General features: G+C 37.1%; 1 protein-coding gene across 3 annotated transcripts in view; it reads right to left on the bottom strand.

Moving 5' to 3' along the window:
* Window positions 1-4,371: 4,371 nt before the first annotated feature.
* The window catches only part of Dph6 (diphthamine biosynthesis 6), a 108,340-nt gene continuing 93,774 nt past the window's right edge, over window positions 4,372-18,937 (bottom strand). Inside the window, exons 7-9 of one of the 3 annotated variants that reach the window (XM_050134170.1) lie at window positions 12,920-13,014; window positions 9,614-9,701; window positions 4,372-6,180 (exon numbers count right to left, since the gene is read on the bottom strand). In XM_050134170.1, the coding sequence (XP_049990127.1) occupies window positions 6,142-6,180; window positions 9,614-9,701; window positions 12,920-13,014 (222 nt within the window). In that variant the 3' untranslated portion in view covers window positions 4,372-6,141. The other 2 variants (XM_050134169.1, XM_050134171.1) reach the window with 2 other exon arrangements.

Below are 18,937 nucleotides of genomic sequence, written 5' to 3'. Positions count from 1 at the left end.
TTGTAAGATCATTGGGTTCTGGTGCTTTCATGTTGTTTTTCAGATTATTGGGTGAATTTTTGCCTTGGCGCCTGCCCATCTCCTCTTATTGATGCTCTCTAATTGGTCTTTTAAAACCAGATCAGGTTTCCCTGCTGGCCAGAGGCTCCTCTTGCAAAATGCCCTCGTTCTGTTTCCTGGCTTCTGCCAGGGGCCAAGATCCCTCTCACCCCTCAGACGGGTCTTCAGGAAAAGAACCAGGTTCCCTGTTTGCCAGAGACCTCGCCAACCAAAGGCCTACCTCTTTGATTTAATTGTCCTGGGGCGATCTGCTCTCAGTGTTGCGCTGGTCCTTGCCACCTGCGTTGCCTGCCACTGTGTCAGTACCCGCCGGTCAGGCCCGCGCCAGCTGCGTCGCCCAGCTCCAGCTGCGTCGCCCACCGTGCGTTGGTTCCGCCCGCCCGCCACCGTCCGTGCGTCCTCTGTTATGTAATTTTAAGTAGAAACTAGGTAATTCATTAAGTTACTTGAATTCCTTCACACCATAATATAGTCAAATGACAATTCAGTTCAGTATACCCTTGCTACCAGCTGGCTTTATTAATTCTCTCTTCAAGGAATATATATATGTTTGAGACAGGGTTTCAATATGAAGCTTTGGAGCCTTTTCTAGAACTCGCTCTGTAGCCCAGGCAGATCTTGAACTCACAGAGATCTGTCTGCCTCTGCCTCCTGAGTGCTGGGACTGAAGGCGTGCACCACCACTGTCTGGCAAGGTTAATCTTTCTATCTGTTCTCTCACCATTTCCTTTACTTCCACTGCAATTGTGCAGATGAAAATCCCCCATTTCACAGAACCCATCTGAATTTATTTTAATAAGAAAAGGTAGAGAAATCTTCCTTGTTATTTTGTTATACAACCTAAATACTCTTATCATACCTAAAATATTCATGAAATTATCATGTCAAAATTGAATGAAGTACAATATGGAAGACTAATGTGGGATTCCCCTTTGTATGCTATGAATATGTTTTATTACCATTGGTTAATAAAGAATCTCTTTGGACCTATGACAGGGCAGAATAGAGAAAGCTGGGAATTCCAAGCAGAGACAGAGGAAAAAAGAAGGCAGAGTGAGAGAGCTGCCGGGAACAAACAAGCGGTCTCTTACTACATAAGACATAGTAAACAACAGCCAAATTCAAAGACTCAGAGCAAAATCTTAGCTAATCTGTACATGTGCCCTAGTTTTTAAGATACACTTAGTAATTGTTGGAATGCTGTTTCCTTGTGAATCATCATCTGATAAATATACTAAACAAAGCCATAACAGGGGAAAGGGATTTAATTTTAATAAGAAGTCAAAAGAATTTTGATATTACAAGCTTATATTCACAAATGAACTAGCACTAGTGGGTTGGTTCCCTTGTGAACAACCAGCTTTATCTATTTATAGACTCACACACGTTAAGAAAGGATGATGATGGATCTTGCTCTAAGGGCACCACACAGACGACTATGATATTTTCCTTTTAAACATGGCTGTCCCACTTCTTATTATATACTGCCTCTTGTTCCACTAACTACTTCTCTGTTGTAGTGATGAATAGGTAGGAAGCTAGACTACTTTCAGATATGGTTCACAGATAAATCAGTTATCCTCTGACAAATTTAAAGGCTAAGTCAATTCAACTTAATATTATAAACATTTATTGACTGCCTACTAACTGCTCTGTTNTATATATACTGTTGACATTAACAGCCAATAGTAAAAAAAAATTCTCCCTTTATCAAGCTTTTACTTTAGTCTGATAGAACTGTAAGAATATGCTAAAGAAGACTCCCACACATTGAATTCTAAAATTTAACAAATGTGAAGTTTAAAAATAGTTAACATTTATTTTACTCAGGTAATATATAGGATGACAGGGCCACTCTAATAACACCGGAGAGATACAACTCATGAACCTAGGTTTTTCCCTAGATAAGCAGGCAGTACATTTCATCATTAATAATAGTTAACTGTGTTTAAGAAGGTTATTACCTGAGTAATTCAGTGTGAAGCATCAAATCTCTGCTTAGTTATGAGATGGGTTATCAGTACTGCTGGTGTTAAAGAGGTCAGATTAAAAAGAAGACGGGCTGGTAGGAACTACAAAGAAGAAAATGAATTTCTGATCCTAGGTTCTAGATCTTACAAACGTACTCTGCCTTTTAAAAATATTTGCTCCAAGCAGAAAGCTCCATTATACACCATAGAAATGATCCTTAGCTTATACTTAGTTGGGTTGTAAGTGTAACTGAGAAATTAAAAAGTCTCCTTATTAGATATTCAGTTATATAGTACAATAAACAATTAAAGAAAGATGTCAGATTGGATCAATAAAATAAATAGTATATGATGGCCAAACAAAAGTAGGTTGTTGTAGTTCCTACCTCTATTTGAACTTATCAGTTACAAAGATTGATGAAAATTCTGTTTGCATATTAAATTATGAGTTAAATACATACAAATAATACTCCATATCATATTTCAAACTAAATTTCAATCACTTTTGGAACTTCTGAAAGTACTTCTGAAATAGGCAAATCTTATTTTTAAAGTGGTGACTTCAATTATCTGCTTTTGGTCAACTGAGAAAGAAAGCAATTTTTAGGAAGACAACATGTTTTGTATGTGACTAAGGAAAGTACAAGGAAAATATGATAAAATGTGGAATACAATAACCATGGAAAAATGAAGTCATGAAAATAGAGTATAATATCCCTTGCATTGCACATGAGTAAATTGAGTCAAGAGGGGCTACATAAAATAGTAATTTGACATGAAAATGGAAGACAGCATTTTTATAGCTCTTTTGTTTGAGATAAGGTCTTGCTTTGCAGATCAGGTCTTAGATTCATAGCAATCTTCCTCCTGTAGCCTTCCATATCTCAGGGAAGAAAGGAGTCTTATTGTTTTGAGACTTGTGAGGAGAAATAAAGAAACCAGTATTTAGTGCAGAACCCAGAAGATGCTGACAGATCAAGATCTTTCAAGTCCAGCATGATTATCCAGTGATTGTAGTCGGAATGTCAAAGGCAGATGCACAACTTAAAGACAGTTATAATGCTGTTGAATCCCACCTCAATGTATTGTTCACCTCTACATGTTACTGGGGAGAGACAACAGTCTCTCATGTAGTTGGTCATAGCAGCTTTGTTTCAAAACATTGACAATCACTACAACCTGAAAGGGGCAGATATGTTATTTGAATTCGCGACTCTGAAGGTTGTTATTACAGTTTAAGTCTCTTCATTTGTTACTGGGTTGCTTAGGATGATCTCTTGGTTTAACTTTGACAATTTGGGTGAATCTGTAAATTTATTTACTTCTTTTAGATTGTCAACTTAATGGAGTAAATTTTTTTTAAATTATTCTCTTATGCATTCTGAATTTCTTAGCTGTCTGCTGTAATATGTCCATTTTCGATTCTATTGATGTGGAAAATGTCATCTGTAGATCTTTTTAAAAAAATCACTTCTTAGATTGATTCTTTGCATTATTTTCTTTGTTTTTATTTAATTAATTTCTGCTTTAATGTTTTTTTTTTTTTTGCCATTAAATATATTTGGGTTTGGTTTGGTCTTGTTTTTCCCAAATTCTTGAATTGTATTATAAATCATTTATTTGTGTTCAGATTTTTCTTTTAATTATAGTTACCTAGGGCTTTAAATTTCCTTAGAACTGTTTTTTAAATATGTTTTAGCTGTTATTGTATGCTGTTGGAACTCCTTCAGCCAATAGTCTTTAAAATAAGCCTATTTGGGCATGGTCTCTTATACTATAAATGCAGACATAAATCTTGCACGTTCTCTCTCAGCTGCTGGATTTGGTCCCTGTTTCCCTGCTTGTGCAGGGGACTGTGATCTGTGAGTCTACCTCTAAATAAAGGACCTTTATTATCCTCAATTCTGAGCTAGTGTGGAAATACTCTATTGCATCCATCTACATCTGGCACCCCATGTGGATCCTGACTCCATGCCTACGGGGATCGGCCCAAAAGGTCTGCAGCCGAGGTCTTCCACTCCTGCCCGCCTGGTCCAATTTCACTTACTAAGTGTTTCTTTGCCAAAACACCATTGCAGTGGAGCTACCTCTTTGGCAGGCTTGTTGCATGGTAACTTGGCAAATTCCTGTGCTCGACACCCCCCCCCCCGCCCCCAGGGACTTGTGCAGCTTCCAGTTTGTGATCCCGGAAAGTGAGCTCTGGGTTTCTGGCCGCCAAAAAACTCTCTCCGTGTACAGAATCAATTTAATTGCTCTTAATTTGTCAAGCAAAGCATATTTGTCAGCATTTAAGCAGGCACCAAGCAGAACCCAGTGGGACTATTCACACTGTTGCTGGCTGCATCTCTCCACCTTGTGGCTGCTACCGCAATACCTGCTGAACAATAAAGATTAATACACCTACAACAATTTACTGAAATCTCATAATGAAGGTAAGTTAATTTGATCAATAAATCAATAAATTTGATCCCAAATAAATACACATAGACTTATAATAAATATAAATTGTTCCATCTATTGTTCAGGCTTATTAGTAACTAGCACTTACAACTTAAATTAACCCATCATTCTTATCTATATTTAGACACGTGGCTTTGTACCTTTTCTCAGTAAGGCATTATAATCTTATTTCCTCTGTCTGGCTCACAACTGGGTCTCTGCCTTTCCTCTTCCCAGAATTCTCCTAGTCCTGTCACCACACATATACTTCCCGCTTTTCGACTGGCCAATTAATGTGTTATTAAACCAATAAGAGTGACAAATCTTTACAGTGTACAAGAGTATTATCTCACAGCATTGGAGCAAAGTAATAATATTGAGACTAATTTTCTATGACTGTTTAAAATTCTTTTATTTTTAATTTTAAGTGTATGGGTAGTTTCCATGAAAGCATGTCTGTGTACCAGGTATGTGCATGATACCTGTGGAGGACAAAAGAGTGTTGAAGGAGCTGAGGGCCGCTTCCCTGCCGCCCCAGCTCCTGGCCGCCTGGCTAGCTTATGCCCCGAAATAATTACACAGAAACTGTATTCTTTTAAACATTGCTTGGCCCATTAGCTCTAGCCCTTACTGGCTAATTCTCATATCCCAATCAACCCATCTCTAATAATCTGTGTAGCACCAGTCTTACCAGGAAAGATTCAGCATGTCTGACCTGGCGGCTTGCTTCATCGCGTCTGCCCTGGGTAGCAGCTGCATGGCATCTCAGCTCACTTCCCTTCTTCCCAGCATTCTGTTCTGTTTACTCCACCCACCTATGTTCTAACCTACCAGGGCCAAGCAGTTTCTTTATTAATTAACCAGTGACCTTCCTCCATCAAAAGAGGGTTTTGGATCCCCTGGAACTGAAGTTACAGATGCTTGTGAGCTGCCATTTGAGTGCTGGGAATCGAACCCAGGCCTTCTGGAAGAGGAGTGTTCTTAACTGCTAAGCACCTCTTTTTGTTTAAAGTACATTTTCCCCCCAAAATAAAGTTTGAATGCTATTTTCCAAAGTGCTACGGTCCTGAAACAATTATGCGAGATGAGTGTCTGAATAGTTATAAGTAAAAGGTTTGACTCTGTTAAATTTTAGGCATTTTGATGTAATCTTTTAGTTGATTTATGTAAAGCTTTGTACTTTTCATTTACTCAAGCTTGACACTGTGTGATGTATGATACATTGTAACATCAAATTTGCTATAAGCAATAGGGCCAGGGTCCCAAAGAAACAGTAATAGTGATTTCTCCATTTTTAATCCAGATCTTTCCATTATTCAGGTTTTTTTTTTTTTTGGTTAGTGATCTCATGTCTAATTGGTATCATTTTCATACTTAAATCAATAACTTACAGCAACATAAAATTTAAGTAAATTAAGTTTGTTATTTTATATTATAAGGTGTTTAAGTATCATCTTTAAAATGTTCACTAACAATCTCTATATTGTGTATTGTGCACTACAGCTTTCTTAGACATCTTTTTCTAATAATTACAGAGGAAAGTGATGTAAATTTGTGTGATATATAACAGAAAGGCATATATAAAACTCTTCATGAAGAAAAAAATGAGGTTAAAAAATGACAGTTCATATAAAAATTAATTTTAAAGTTATATCTAGGTCTCATAGCTGATTCAGATGACAAGATGAAAATGGACCAGTCCACAAGAAATCTGCAAAAGAGTAGAAATGATTAATGCTTAAAACAACTGCTTAAAATAAAGTTGCCACAGAAAGAGAAGAAAGCATTGGAACAATTTAACTGGTGTGGTTAAATGTAAGTATTTGAATTCACTTTCGCTCCATGGCTAGGATACAATCAGGTTAAAAGAAGACGAATGCAAAGTGTATATGGCAGAAGAAGAAAGGTCAAGGGAGGAAGGAAGTAATGGCAAAACAAGGGAGTATCAACTGGTTTTATCTGATAAGCAAGGATGTTCAAAGGGAGCCCAGAGACCAAGACTGCTAAAAGACCTTACAACATTTTGACACATGGTTTGCAGTTTATAGATGATGATCTCCTTAAAGTAGAAAACAGTGTCCAACTGTGGGAACCAACCACTACAAAGAAGCAGTTCTCAACCTGTGGGTTTCGACACCTTTGGGGTTGAATGATCCTTTCATAGGGGTTGTCTTAAGACTTTCGAAAAAACGCATGTATTTATATTACAATTCATAACCGTAGCAAAATTACAGTTATGAAGTATCAACAAAATAATTGTTTTTTTTTGTTTTGTTTTGTTTTGGTTGAAGGTTCACCACAACATGAGTAACTGTATTCAGGGATCACAGCATTAGAAAGGCAGAGAACCACTGCTATAGAGAGAAAGCAACATGGCAGTGAAATTCATATAAAGAGTAAAAGAGCAAGTGGCCAACTCAAGAGAAGTTAGGGAAGACACAACTTTCAAGGGGAGATGGACAGGAGTATGGGATAATGTAGGAAAAACATGTAAGTGCAATACAAAGGAGCTCTTTGCTCCTTCCTGTGGATGCATGGGACTAGCTGCCAGAGTTCCAGACTATGTCCTGGAATAAAAGCCAAATAGCCTGTCCTCCACTGTGTTGCTTTTTGTCAGAATATTTACTATAGCAATGGAAATAAACCAGATCATTCACCATCAAGTAATTATGCTCTTTAATAGTTATACAAATGAACTGAATTTGCATTTATAGAAAATTTGTACATGAATGTTGATAGCAGCTTTATTCACAGTCACCAAAAGTAGAAGCAGTCATAACAAGACACAAAGGGAACCAAATGCATATTAATAACTGATATTAATACATGACATTCTGGAACATCACATTGGTGACCCCTTGATTACAGTAAGCTTATTTGTCTAGATAGAGTAGTCTTCTTCATTTTCTGATTCCTCTTCTCCAAGACATGGGGTAAGAAAGAAAGGGAGGAAAGAAGTGTGAAAAGGAAATGTCAGAGAGAGAGAGGTGGGTAATAAAAAGGTCCTGAGACTTGTTATCATAGAAGAAAGTGAAGAGGAGGCAGAAAGACCTAAGGACCAGGGGATCATGGGGTTTGCTTCTTCCAGGAATCTGAAGCTGCACCCATGACGCCTTACTAACGTGGCTTCCATAAACATGAGCTCAACAAGCAGGACACCACCAGCCATGCTGCTTCAACAAAGGACTTCAGGCAATTAAGGACTGTTGAGAGCAGAAGAAACTGTCTTCCCCAGGGAAGAGCACACCAATTGGTATCCAATAAGAAATGACCAGGCCTGAAAACATACATACAGGCATCTTTCTACAGATTAAGCAAATTGTATTTATGTACTTAAGAAAGTGCGCATGTGTATGTGTGTGTAGAATGAGTAATGAGTGAGACAAAGTGGGAGAGAGGCAGAGACGAAAAGAAACAGAGAGACATAGAAAGGGTTATGTATATAACAACAGGAAGGGGGAAAAAAGACTTTAATTTGAAAGTGAGCAAAGAAGGGTGTGGAGGAAAGGGAGAGGGGGAAGATGATGTAATTACATTATAATCTCAAAAAATAAAAGAAATCATCTTTTAAAAAAGAAAGTGAGGAAATTGGCACTATTAGAGAAGAGTTAACTGAAAATTTTCCAGTTAATCAATGTCCCATTATATTTTTGAAAAGGAACAAAACCATAATGAGAAAAGTTGGTCATAATAATTTTTAAAATGCACCATAAATTTTCAAGAATTGTGTATATAATTAGTTGTTTCGTTATTCCCAGGTACTGAAGACACCTACAAGGAAACAAAAGAAGGAAAATTCGACATAATTCTTAATGTCAATAACACCATATCTCAAAGAAACAACAGTTCTCTGCAGCGGGCTAATGGCCTGTGAAGACAATGAACTACCAAGAGAACCCTAGTGGGTTACATGGTGAAGCTGAGCTTAGAGCTGAACAGTGGTTAAGGGAGGGGCTAGTGTTTCAGGTTCTTAGCTGTGCTCATGGCAGCAGAAGTAGAGGAAGGCTAAAATAAGGGGTCCTTTTTTAAATTTGGAAAGTATTTGGATGGAATAAATAACCCTTTGATGTCACCAATTTTTGATAAAAGGTCACCAATGTCTACTTTTAGCTCAGTCCAATGATCTATAGGTATCCAAACCTGTTCATCATTAATTTTTCTGCGAGATTTACACACATATTTATTTATTTACTTATTTGTGTGTGTTGTGTGTGTGATGAGGTTTGCATAGTAAATGCTTTCACTATTTTTTTTATTTAAAAAAACTACCTCTTCTCATTTTACATACCAATCACAGTTCCCCCTCCCTCCTCCCACCCACTCCTAATTGCTGAGTCATCTTGCTGGCCCTAGTAAGTACTCTTTTCTTACTGACTTCATCCTGAGATTTGGGGAAGCACTGTTTTCCTTCTACTTTTAGAGAAGCCATCTTCATCTGAAAACATCATTGTGATTCCCTGAAACATAGACAGCTTATGCGTGTGCCTCAGGAAGTAAGCAACAAAATAGGACACAAGACCTTTTCCTATTATTGGTGCTTTCTATCATGACTCTCTTTTCCCTTACACAACTTCACTGAAAACAGAGGGTAACTCTCTAGGTCTTTCATACAAATATCTAATACATATCTTCACCTATCCCCAAAGACAGATTCAACAGGCATCTGCTCCATCCGGATCGCCACCAATGTACTGAAAATAAAACTTTGTTTTATTTTCTTGCATTTTTGTTTCATCTTCCATCTTTTTGTCATTTTTCTTATTTATAGTGTCTAGAGAACTTTTCTCTCTCCTTTTTTCCCCTCGAAAGCTTTCCATAATGAAAATCTAACTAACCATCAAGTCTTTCACCAAATGCTCATGCACTGCAACCTGATTATCCTGCTAGATGACTTATTGGTTTTATACTGTCCTTGTCTTCTTAGTGTTTATCATTCTTTTATCAATTAACCGTCAGTCTCTTCAGAATGTAAGGCTGTTTGTGTTAGACAACATTTTTCAAAAACTGTATTTGTAAAAGTATTAGTTGTTGACTGATGTTGAAATCTACTTCTCTGTTCCATTGCCTACTGTTAGAGAATCACACAAGAGAACTAACCTATACCTGTCACTTGTCTGAATCACTGCCATTGGACAGTTACTCACCTTTTCTTCCAGGTGCAGCTCTGAAAGTCGCAGATAAGCCACAGGTGCAAATGCATCAGCGGAGTGTATGACTACTTCTGAGGAGTCTCTGCAACACAGATAATTTAGTATACTTACCAAATCCATACCTGTGGCTAGTCACTCCAGCTGCCAACAGCAGACACCTGAAATCTGCCAATACTAACAAACACGGACACTTTTCCTATGTAAAGGGACCCACAGCTCACATTTAAGTTTCTGCAACTCTCTGGAGACCTCAACTGTTCAACTGCACTTCACAAATGTGCTTGACATGGGCTAAACATTAAGCGTCATTGCTTGGTCTTCAATGTGCCTTTATTTTTAAGACTCGGTGCTTCAGACACAGTCTCAGTCATCCTTCACAAAGGCAAGCTGGTTGAGGTGGAAGGCTCTGGCTGCACGCTTCACACTGTAGGGTCACTGCTGTCAGCACTGCTTATTTGACAGGGTAATTACTGCATTCAGGTAACACGGTACGGACTGCTTGCTGCCTCCATATGGGCACATGCAAATTTACTCAAATTTTAATAACGATACCCTGTAAATATAAATAACTAAGATTATTTGTGAAATTAATAACTAATTATTTTTGTTTATTAATACAGCAATAATGTTTTTCAATTCAACTGAAAATATAAAAATAGAAATTCCAAGTATTTCTTTTAATTTCTCATGAATCATTTCCATTGGTTATATTATTAGCAGTTGGCCATTGCAAGATTGGAAAGCTTATCTTTAACTCTTTTCTTCTTATTATTTTTTTTTAAAAAACAGATTGATTTATTTTCATTTTGTGTGTGTGAGTGTTTAGTCTGCATATATTATCATGTGCATGTCTGGTGTCCACAGAGCCTAGAAAAGGTCATTGGATTCCCTGTAACTGGAGTTAAAGATGGTTTTGAGTCACTATGTAGGTTCTAGGAATCAAACCTGGGTCCTCTGGTAGAGCACCAGATGCTCTTACCTGCTGAACTGTCTCTCCAGTCCAGTTAATTTGACTATATATATATATATTTAAAAATTCAAATTATTTTTATGCTTTTACTTTACTTTAAAACTAAAATGTGTGTAGGTGTGTGCTCGTAACTGGACAATGTCTGTGGAGGTCTGGAGTTACAGGCAGCTAGCTGTAAGGTGTTAGTGCTGGGAGTTGAACTTGGGTCCTATGCAAGAGCAGTATATGCTCTTAACAGCTGAACTGAGCCATCTCTCTAGACTCTTCAACTCTTTGCAACTAGCTTAAAACATATTTGAATAAGGTTTTACTCATTAGAAAGTCATGTAGTTATGAAGAAAGAACCACAAAATACTTGAGTCCAGAATACTAAATTTTCACAAGAAAATGTTTGTTTCATTTGCAAAATGTAAAATATTAAAACTGCATATATGATGATTAAAAACAATACATATTCATGAATATTTACTATTAAAATGCATCTTTGTATATTTGAATAAAATAACATTAAACAGACAATGTTGGAAGAAAAGAAACTTATATAAATTGACCCTTTAAAAATCAGGTTTTGGATAAAAAGATATAACTAGCTTTCACAGATTACATCAACATAAAGATGCTTTCAGAGAGAGAAAGAGGCATATAGACAGACTCACACACAGACATACAGAGAAACAGGAAGGGAACTTGTCAGGAAGAGGGTCTTACTTAATAGACATTCTCTGACACCTTTCACACAGTGGCAGGACTCGTATTTGTGTTTCGTGAACTGCATAAGGCTTGAGTTGCCATAGCTACCAGGTGAAGATGTTGAATTGTTTCACTGTCGAAGTACCACAATGCTGAGATCCTTTCACGACAAAGTGGAAAGCAGTACTTCTTACAACTAGGTGTTTATGAAGACCTTTGTGTTCTCAGAGTCATCGGTCTGTCAGAAGGACAGGTCGAGGATCATTCCTTTGCATTTCTCGCTTTTCGTTCTCTGTGTTTAATCTTGTGTTAATAAGTAAATCTATTCTTACTTTTCCAATTATATTCTGTTTACACAAACATGCAAATTATTTTTTTAATAATAAGCAGCACTGTTTCATGGAAATATACTTCCTGTATACAAAATCCTTTTGTGATCTGCATGGCCATAAACAATTTCTCCCATCTACAAACTTTTAGGAAATAACTTTGCTCTCTTCTATCAAAGTTAATACACAGATATGTTTTCACTTTGAGTTTATAAAAGAAGAAACAATAGGCATCAATAGTGACCAGCAGAGTTTTATAGAAACAACAGACACTCCATAATAAAATGCCAAATAAATTAGTGATGTTAATTACTAATGCAAAAGAAGTTAGGAGAACATGAAAGCAAGAGTCATGAATACTGGATTTGGGTATGAAACAGTTATAGTCTTAATTACTGAGATTATTCCCTTGTCCATTATTAATTGTTCAAAGAATTCAAGTCTTTTTGTTTGTTTTCTTTCAGAGACAGGGTTTCTTTTTGTAGCCTTGGGTGTCCTGGAACTCTCTGTAGACCAGACTGGCTTCAAACTCACAGAGATCCACCTGCCTCTCTGCCTGCCACGCTGGGATTCAAGGTCTGCAGCACCACAGCCCAGCTTAATGCTGGAGAGTAGCAAAGCTAGTCATTCATCAAGCATCTTTTTCAGGAAGCATGAGTGTAGGAGAAACAAAACAAAAACAAAAACAAGACAGGAAATACTCTTCCGGCAGACACAGAACAGAGCTAATAAGGTGATGAACTAGACTAAGTTCCCATTGTCTCATTTACCAACTTTTACCATTTATGGCAGAGGTACCACACTGCTCATAATAAACTGAATCTGCTTCAAAAAAGTTTATATGTAAAAATACCCCTCCCCCAGAACTCAATAGAAATGTCTAGTCTCATCATTCTAACTTGTTAAAGCCAAGAAAGAGGGAAAAAGAGGACGGAGTTAATGGAACCCACGGGCTACTGATGTGGTAGTTTATCAAACGTAGCTGTAATGAAAGATAAATAATACAGGCAATTCACACTTCAGGAAAGGATAAAAGTGTCAGTGTGTAGGCACCAGTTTTACTGCAGGCCGTAATCAGCAAGTAAACGAAAGTGCAATGTCTAAAAAGTTTACAGCTTTCTATGAAGGCCTATCCTTGTCGGGTATTGATTTAAGTATTCTCACGACTTCCTTGGGATTAAACAAATTGAGTGTTTGTGAACTTTAGGGACATGTTCTATTTCTTCCAACCAAAGCTGCCTCAAGCTAAATGCTGAGTTGCTTCTATCACTTAAATTTAAGAAAAGGGAAGAAGCTGAAATGGTATCTTACACAACGATTTTCTTCTTAAATAGAGGGCAATCCAAAGTGAATGTTTCATACTCGCCACCTTCCCCACATACGTGGACACCATACTTCTTAGAAAGCTGAGAATCATGAAAAATAATCGTTAAGATAATACCCTCAAAATACTCATTTAGCAGGTTATCCACTCCTAAAAACTAATTCAGGATACTGATTCTAAAATATATTGTAGGCTACAGAAGGACTATTATAGGATACTAAAAACAGTGAATTTCCAAAGTTGTAGAAAGTCTTTTTAAAAAGTTCTTATGTTTTAATAAGGTTCAGTTTATGAAGCTATCTAATAAAATCTGGAAATAAAAAAGCAAGCAAGCAAGAAAAAACAAAGAAAATAAACTAAAAACCTCCAAAGCAACAAACAAACAAACCAACCCGTTTTATTTGTTTTCACTATAAGCCATTATGTGGTGATCTTGATACTGAGTGCAAGCCCTACGGCTGATACACACTGGGCATCAGTGTTGAGGTCGCTTGCACAGGCTGTCATTGATACTGATCTTTCAGATTCTCTGTAGCAAGTTTTGCCATCACAATTCCATGGCTCCTTGCTTCAGAATGTAATAGCTTTTCATGCTCAAAGGTGCCAAAAGTCCAAATCTTTTCAGCTGGGAGGCAGGAGTTCTTTTCCTTACTATCAATGATGTGACTACTTCCTAAGTCTTCAGTTTTCCCTGCATGTTACAAGCTTATTTGAGGGCTTTTGTACTTGTGCTACTCTTCTGACTTGGTGGCTTCAGTGTAGACCTATGAGCATTCTACCTTCACGTTGAGAGTCAGAAGTGATGTGAATGACACTGGGTGGTAGTTTGAATGCACCAGCCCCCATAACCTCACAGGGAGTGGCACTGTTAGGACTTGTAGCTTTGTTGGAGTGGGTGTGGCCTTGTTGGAGGAAGAATGCCACTCTGGTAGTGGGATTTGAGGTTTCCTACGCTAAGGATACTGCTCAGCCTATCATTTGAGTTCCTGTGGCCTGTAAGATACAGAACTTTCAGCTATTCCTCAAGCACTATGTCTGTCTGCATGTTGCCATGTTCCTTGTCATGATAATAATGGAAGGACCCTCTGAACTGTAAGCCACCCCAATTAAATGTTTCCTTTATAAGAGTTGCTGTGGTCACAGTGTCTCTTCACAGCAATAAAAGCCCTAAGCAAGACACATTGTAAAGCCAAACAGCAGGGAGAGTGTGGAGGAGAACTGGATAGTGTTTTCTATAAGGGCTCCAAAGGGCAAGATAGATAAACTTTTGCCTGGCTCATAAAGCAGAGACTCTGCAGAGCCAAATGATGAGAGGTGGTCCCTATGGGACCAAATAATAGAACAAGACTGCTTTGTCATACCAAACTAAATTAAATTAATGCCTTTTCTGCAATAAAAACCATACAGCAATAATAATGAGATATGGATTTCCGGGTATTTATTTGTTCCGCACTTGGTGTTCAACTGATTTTCTAACAACTTCCCACCATGGACCTTCTAATTTCACCTTTATGACTCACTGGCCAGATTATGTGGAGAGTATATATGATCAATACTTAGATTTTCTTCACTGGCAAATGTCTCATTGAAACTCTCTGTTGTTTTTGTAATACAAAGAATAACTGGAGTGATAAAGTCTGAGGGACTGCTACAGCCTATAGAAGTGATTCTGTTAGTCCCTGTAAAGGTAACATAAGCTGCTATGTTACTTCAACATTTGCTTTCAAGAGGTACACAAGACATCTGTGTATGCTCTGCAATATCCTTAGTTACAGTAAATATTATTAATATTCATTTATCCTATCAACTATCTCTTCAACAAATATTTAGTGAGCAGCATCGAGACATTAAAAAATAAAAAAAACAAAACACTTTCTTTAGTCCTTGAAATTCACCACAAATATAATGCATTCACATTGCAGTACCACAAAATAATGATTAAACCATGATGTTGCCTATATCAACCAATATTTAGAACATTCTTTCCTCCTCTATTATAAATTTACCAATATGGAAATATAGCTTTCTAGTTAAGAAATTTGGATAAAAGCCCTAGTGGTCTCTAAGACTGACAAATCACTAAGTATTCTTACTGAACCCTGATATTTCTGTTGCTTCTCTAAGTTCAATTAGCTTCATGCTATAATACAAGTGAGTTATAAACACCAGTTCTAAGATTCTTGATAACGTTGTAGTATATTCTTCAGAGGTGAAAGTTAATCATATCTACTTTGTTCAGAGAATTGGCACTCTACTAAAATACAAGATTCTTGTAGTATAAAAGCATGGAATATCCATGGTACAGAAAATGTCACTTTCCATAAGTTTCTATAATTTAGGATCCAAAAGTATAGATTCCAGAGAAATATTCATTAAGTATACCTTTAATGCATTTTTCTAAGACTTGTAAATCATGTTTATACTGTTCACACGAAGCAGCAACAGTCCTCATTCATCTCAGTTCTGGCTGCATCTTTAAACTGGAAATATCACATGCTCTACTTAGCTACTCCTTGATAATATTCTGCCAGCATTATTACAAGGAAAAAACCAAATGATGTTTCTTTTTGGTTTAGCATCATAATAAAATTTTGTTATTCTTTTCAAGATTTACTTTTTCCTTTCCTTTCCATTCTTCAAATTTAATATGCATAAAAGAATGTTCTTATCTCCCCACACCCTAATTCTCTAAATACAACAATGAAAACAAGGGCTGAAATCCTAGTGGAGAGCTTAAGTCTGTGCTTCTGTTCTACATGCAGGCTGATTTTTGAAAGTTCATTAATTCATTTATTGTCTTGATAGCTCTACTAAGAACTTTGCAGTTGCAGATTCTTTCATGTACACTAGAAGCATGGCCATAAAAAGGCAGAGAATGCACCACTTTTAAGGCTCTGGTGACCACTTTGCAACTCGACTCTCAAAAACAAGCTCCTCTTTTGCCTTCTATATTCACCTTTCCAATTCCCTCAATATGACTTTGCTAATTTTTCTTCATGCTATATGTACAACCTTCTGCTCAAAATCTTGGGTGGTCAATCACTGTCTTCTCAGTAAAATTAATTATTTAAGTCATAACCAAAGGCTTCCAGCATTCTGTCCTGTCCTATACACGAATATATAGGCACTGGAGTAATTGGCAGATTTGGAAAGACTCTGATTGACTTGAGAAAAAATAAAAAAAAAAAACTTTATAAAGTAAAATTCAAAGTGAGGGACATAAGACCCAAATGAGTCTCCTTCTCTTCAACATAGACAATCAGTCTATGGTACCTTATCCTGCTCTGAGACTCATTATGGATCAGATGTGAGCATGCCCATAAGAAAAGCCTGACTGGCATGCACTGACAAGTTCAGTTTGAACAGGAAACAAATAGCCCCTGTCTATCAAGAATAAGAAGGAAAAATCAGTGATGTCTTTTATTCTACCCTCGGGAAAAATTTTCCATTTTTCGAGATCTAATGCAGTGAACAATCAATGTTTTTTATTAGCCATTGAATAGGTAATGTCACTATTTTCCTCCTCCCTCACATTTAATTATTTGGGGAGTTGAGTTAACACAGAAATTTATAGAGATCAAATGGCCAGTGGGTAAGATGAACACACTTGTTACTTTTCTGTATTTTGCTTGATTAAGAAATAAGTTGCTATTTTCTAACCAGTTACACTGCTTTTCATAAGAAGATAACTTTTATATATGTATTAATGTAACTTTCACTGCATAAAAACATGTTTAATGCTTCATAAATATTTAGATCATACTGTCCTCTAGATAACATTTTTTGAGTAATATTGGTTTTTCATTTCATTATTAGAGTAAGGTTTTTAAGAAACTGAGCAGAAGTGCTGATCTTGAGCCATTTCATGGCTCATAGAAATATTCTGGAATCTCAGCATTTAAAAAGCGAATTCTCAACATATGAAAAAGGAATGACTTACATGAGTTTGTTTTGGGGGCATGTCTACTTACATATACACATTTACAATAATGTTATATGTAGAAAAGTACAGAACTAAAGTTAAGGGGTTTATAATCTCCATGTTTAAATTTTTATCCCCTTAACATATAATATTAACATTAACTATAAAACTATTATTTATTAAATCACGAAGCTTTGTTTTTAAATAAATCCCATTTTCTGTTACTCAATTTAAGATGGGGAATGCCAAATCAAATGGACTTCTCATTCACTCTCACCTAGGAAGCCCACAGGACTTATACAAAGCAACACAATTTCATTTCACAGATGGTGTTTTTAACATATAATTTCATACTGTATACATAGAGTCAGAGGATTTACTTCTTTATTGGGTATCACCTACTACTGGCTTAGATATAGAGGTTTGCAGTGTGACCAGACAAACATCCTGTAAAGAAGAGCATACTGATTGTCTGTTCATGTTAGCTTCCTCAAGGTATAGAGAGGGCACACCTGCAATGGAAGTCCCATGCTTACTTTAGAGGAAGGTCAAAGCATTCCTTCATTGGCTGCTCTAGGGACAAGAGCAAAGAAGGTCAGAGTGACTTTTTTTTTGATTCTGCTCAAATGTCAAGGTATCTTGTTTTGAGACGTTAATTTTGAATGCCATCAGCGTGAATGATTAGTGAAATGTATTTCTGCATTAGGAAAATTTTTACCTTTCTACATTAGAAAACTGAGTGGATGATCGTCTGCTTATTGCTATCCATTTATTGTCAGAACCCAACTGCTCTACAGTTTTCCAGTTTATGTGGTCTGTAACGTTATTCACCTCTCATGTCTTTCTGACAGCCTTCCGTGGGCTTCCAGATTACTACAGATTTGAAGACACTCTTTTCCTATTCCTTTTCCCTACTGCTGTTCCTAGGTTACACATACCCCTTGATGAGCTCTTTGTAGTAAGCTCTTTTGTCAATACAGTCCCTCTCATATGCATTACTCTCTGGCTTCTCCAAGGCTGATGTTATTCTCCTGCTGCTAACATTACTGTTCATACTACTTGTTTTGTGGCTAAGGCAGAGTTATTCCTATTTTAGTTAGACCTCAAAATGACTTCTGAGTAGAACAGTTCATTCTCTGAAATCAGCTATTGATGTGGGATTTCCCTCTGTATGCTGTGATTATCACTGATGAAGAATGAAACTGCTTTGCACCTATAGTAGGGCGGAACTTAGATAAGTGGGGAAAACTAAACTGAATGCTGGGAGAAAGAAAGGTGGAGTCGTCAGAGGAAAGCCATGTAGCCCCACCAGAGACAGATGCCAGAATTTGTATCCTCATAGGTTTCTTAGATAATTAACTAGTCATGAATGAAGACCACTTAGCACATGATATGCACTCAGCATTGAGTTACTACAAGGCTCAACTACGAGAGACAATAAAGTTCATGTAGTAGGGAAGAATGAAAGCAATGTTCCACAGCTGCTTGACAAAGAGACCAGAAGCACGTGAGGATTACTCACCTACTACGTGCAGTACCGACAAATAACAACCTTAGCCTTCTGTCTGACCATCTCAACTGCACGCCAGTCTCATTGGTTAAAAACATTTGTCTTCGGGGTATATGTTATAACATGAAATCTAGTCTGTTTAAGATTAAGTTTGTGGCTGGGCCATGGTGGAGCACACCTTTAATTCCAGCACTCAGGAGGCAGAGGCAGGCGGATCTCTGAGTTCAAGGCCAGTCTGGTCTATAGAGCTAGTTCCAGGACAGGCTCCAAAGCTACAGAGAAACCCTGTCTTGAAACAAAACAAAACAAAAACCAAGCTTGTCTTGATTTTTCGCTAAACCCTTGTGCCTTCTATAATAATAAGTGCTTCTGATTACCTTCATCACATGTGAGCAATTGCTGATATTGTGTGTAACTGTTGGTTCTTCATTTTTCAGCTTGTGCAAATTTTGATGCCAATGTCTTTTCGTCTTCCTGTCACATTAGTCCATATAGTTCTATCATATTTGCTTCCTAGAAACAGTTTCGTGGACCTTACTTCCCATATTTCCACTGCTAGTTTGTGAACAGCTG

This window comes from Alexandromys fortis, unplaced genomic scaffold, assembly GCF_014885135.2.
Source record: "Alexandromys fortis isolate MF-2015 unplaced genomic scaffold, M_Fortis_MF-2015_v1.1 scaffold_6, whole genome shotgun sequence".
NCBI lineage: Eukaryota > Metazoa > Chordata > Mammalia > Rodentia > Cricetidae > Alexandromys > Alexandromys fortis.
This window is presented reverse-complemented; position numbering and strand designations above follow the sequence as displayed.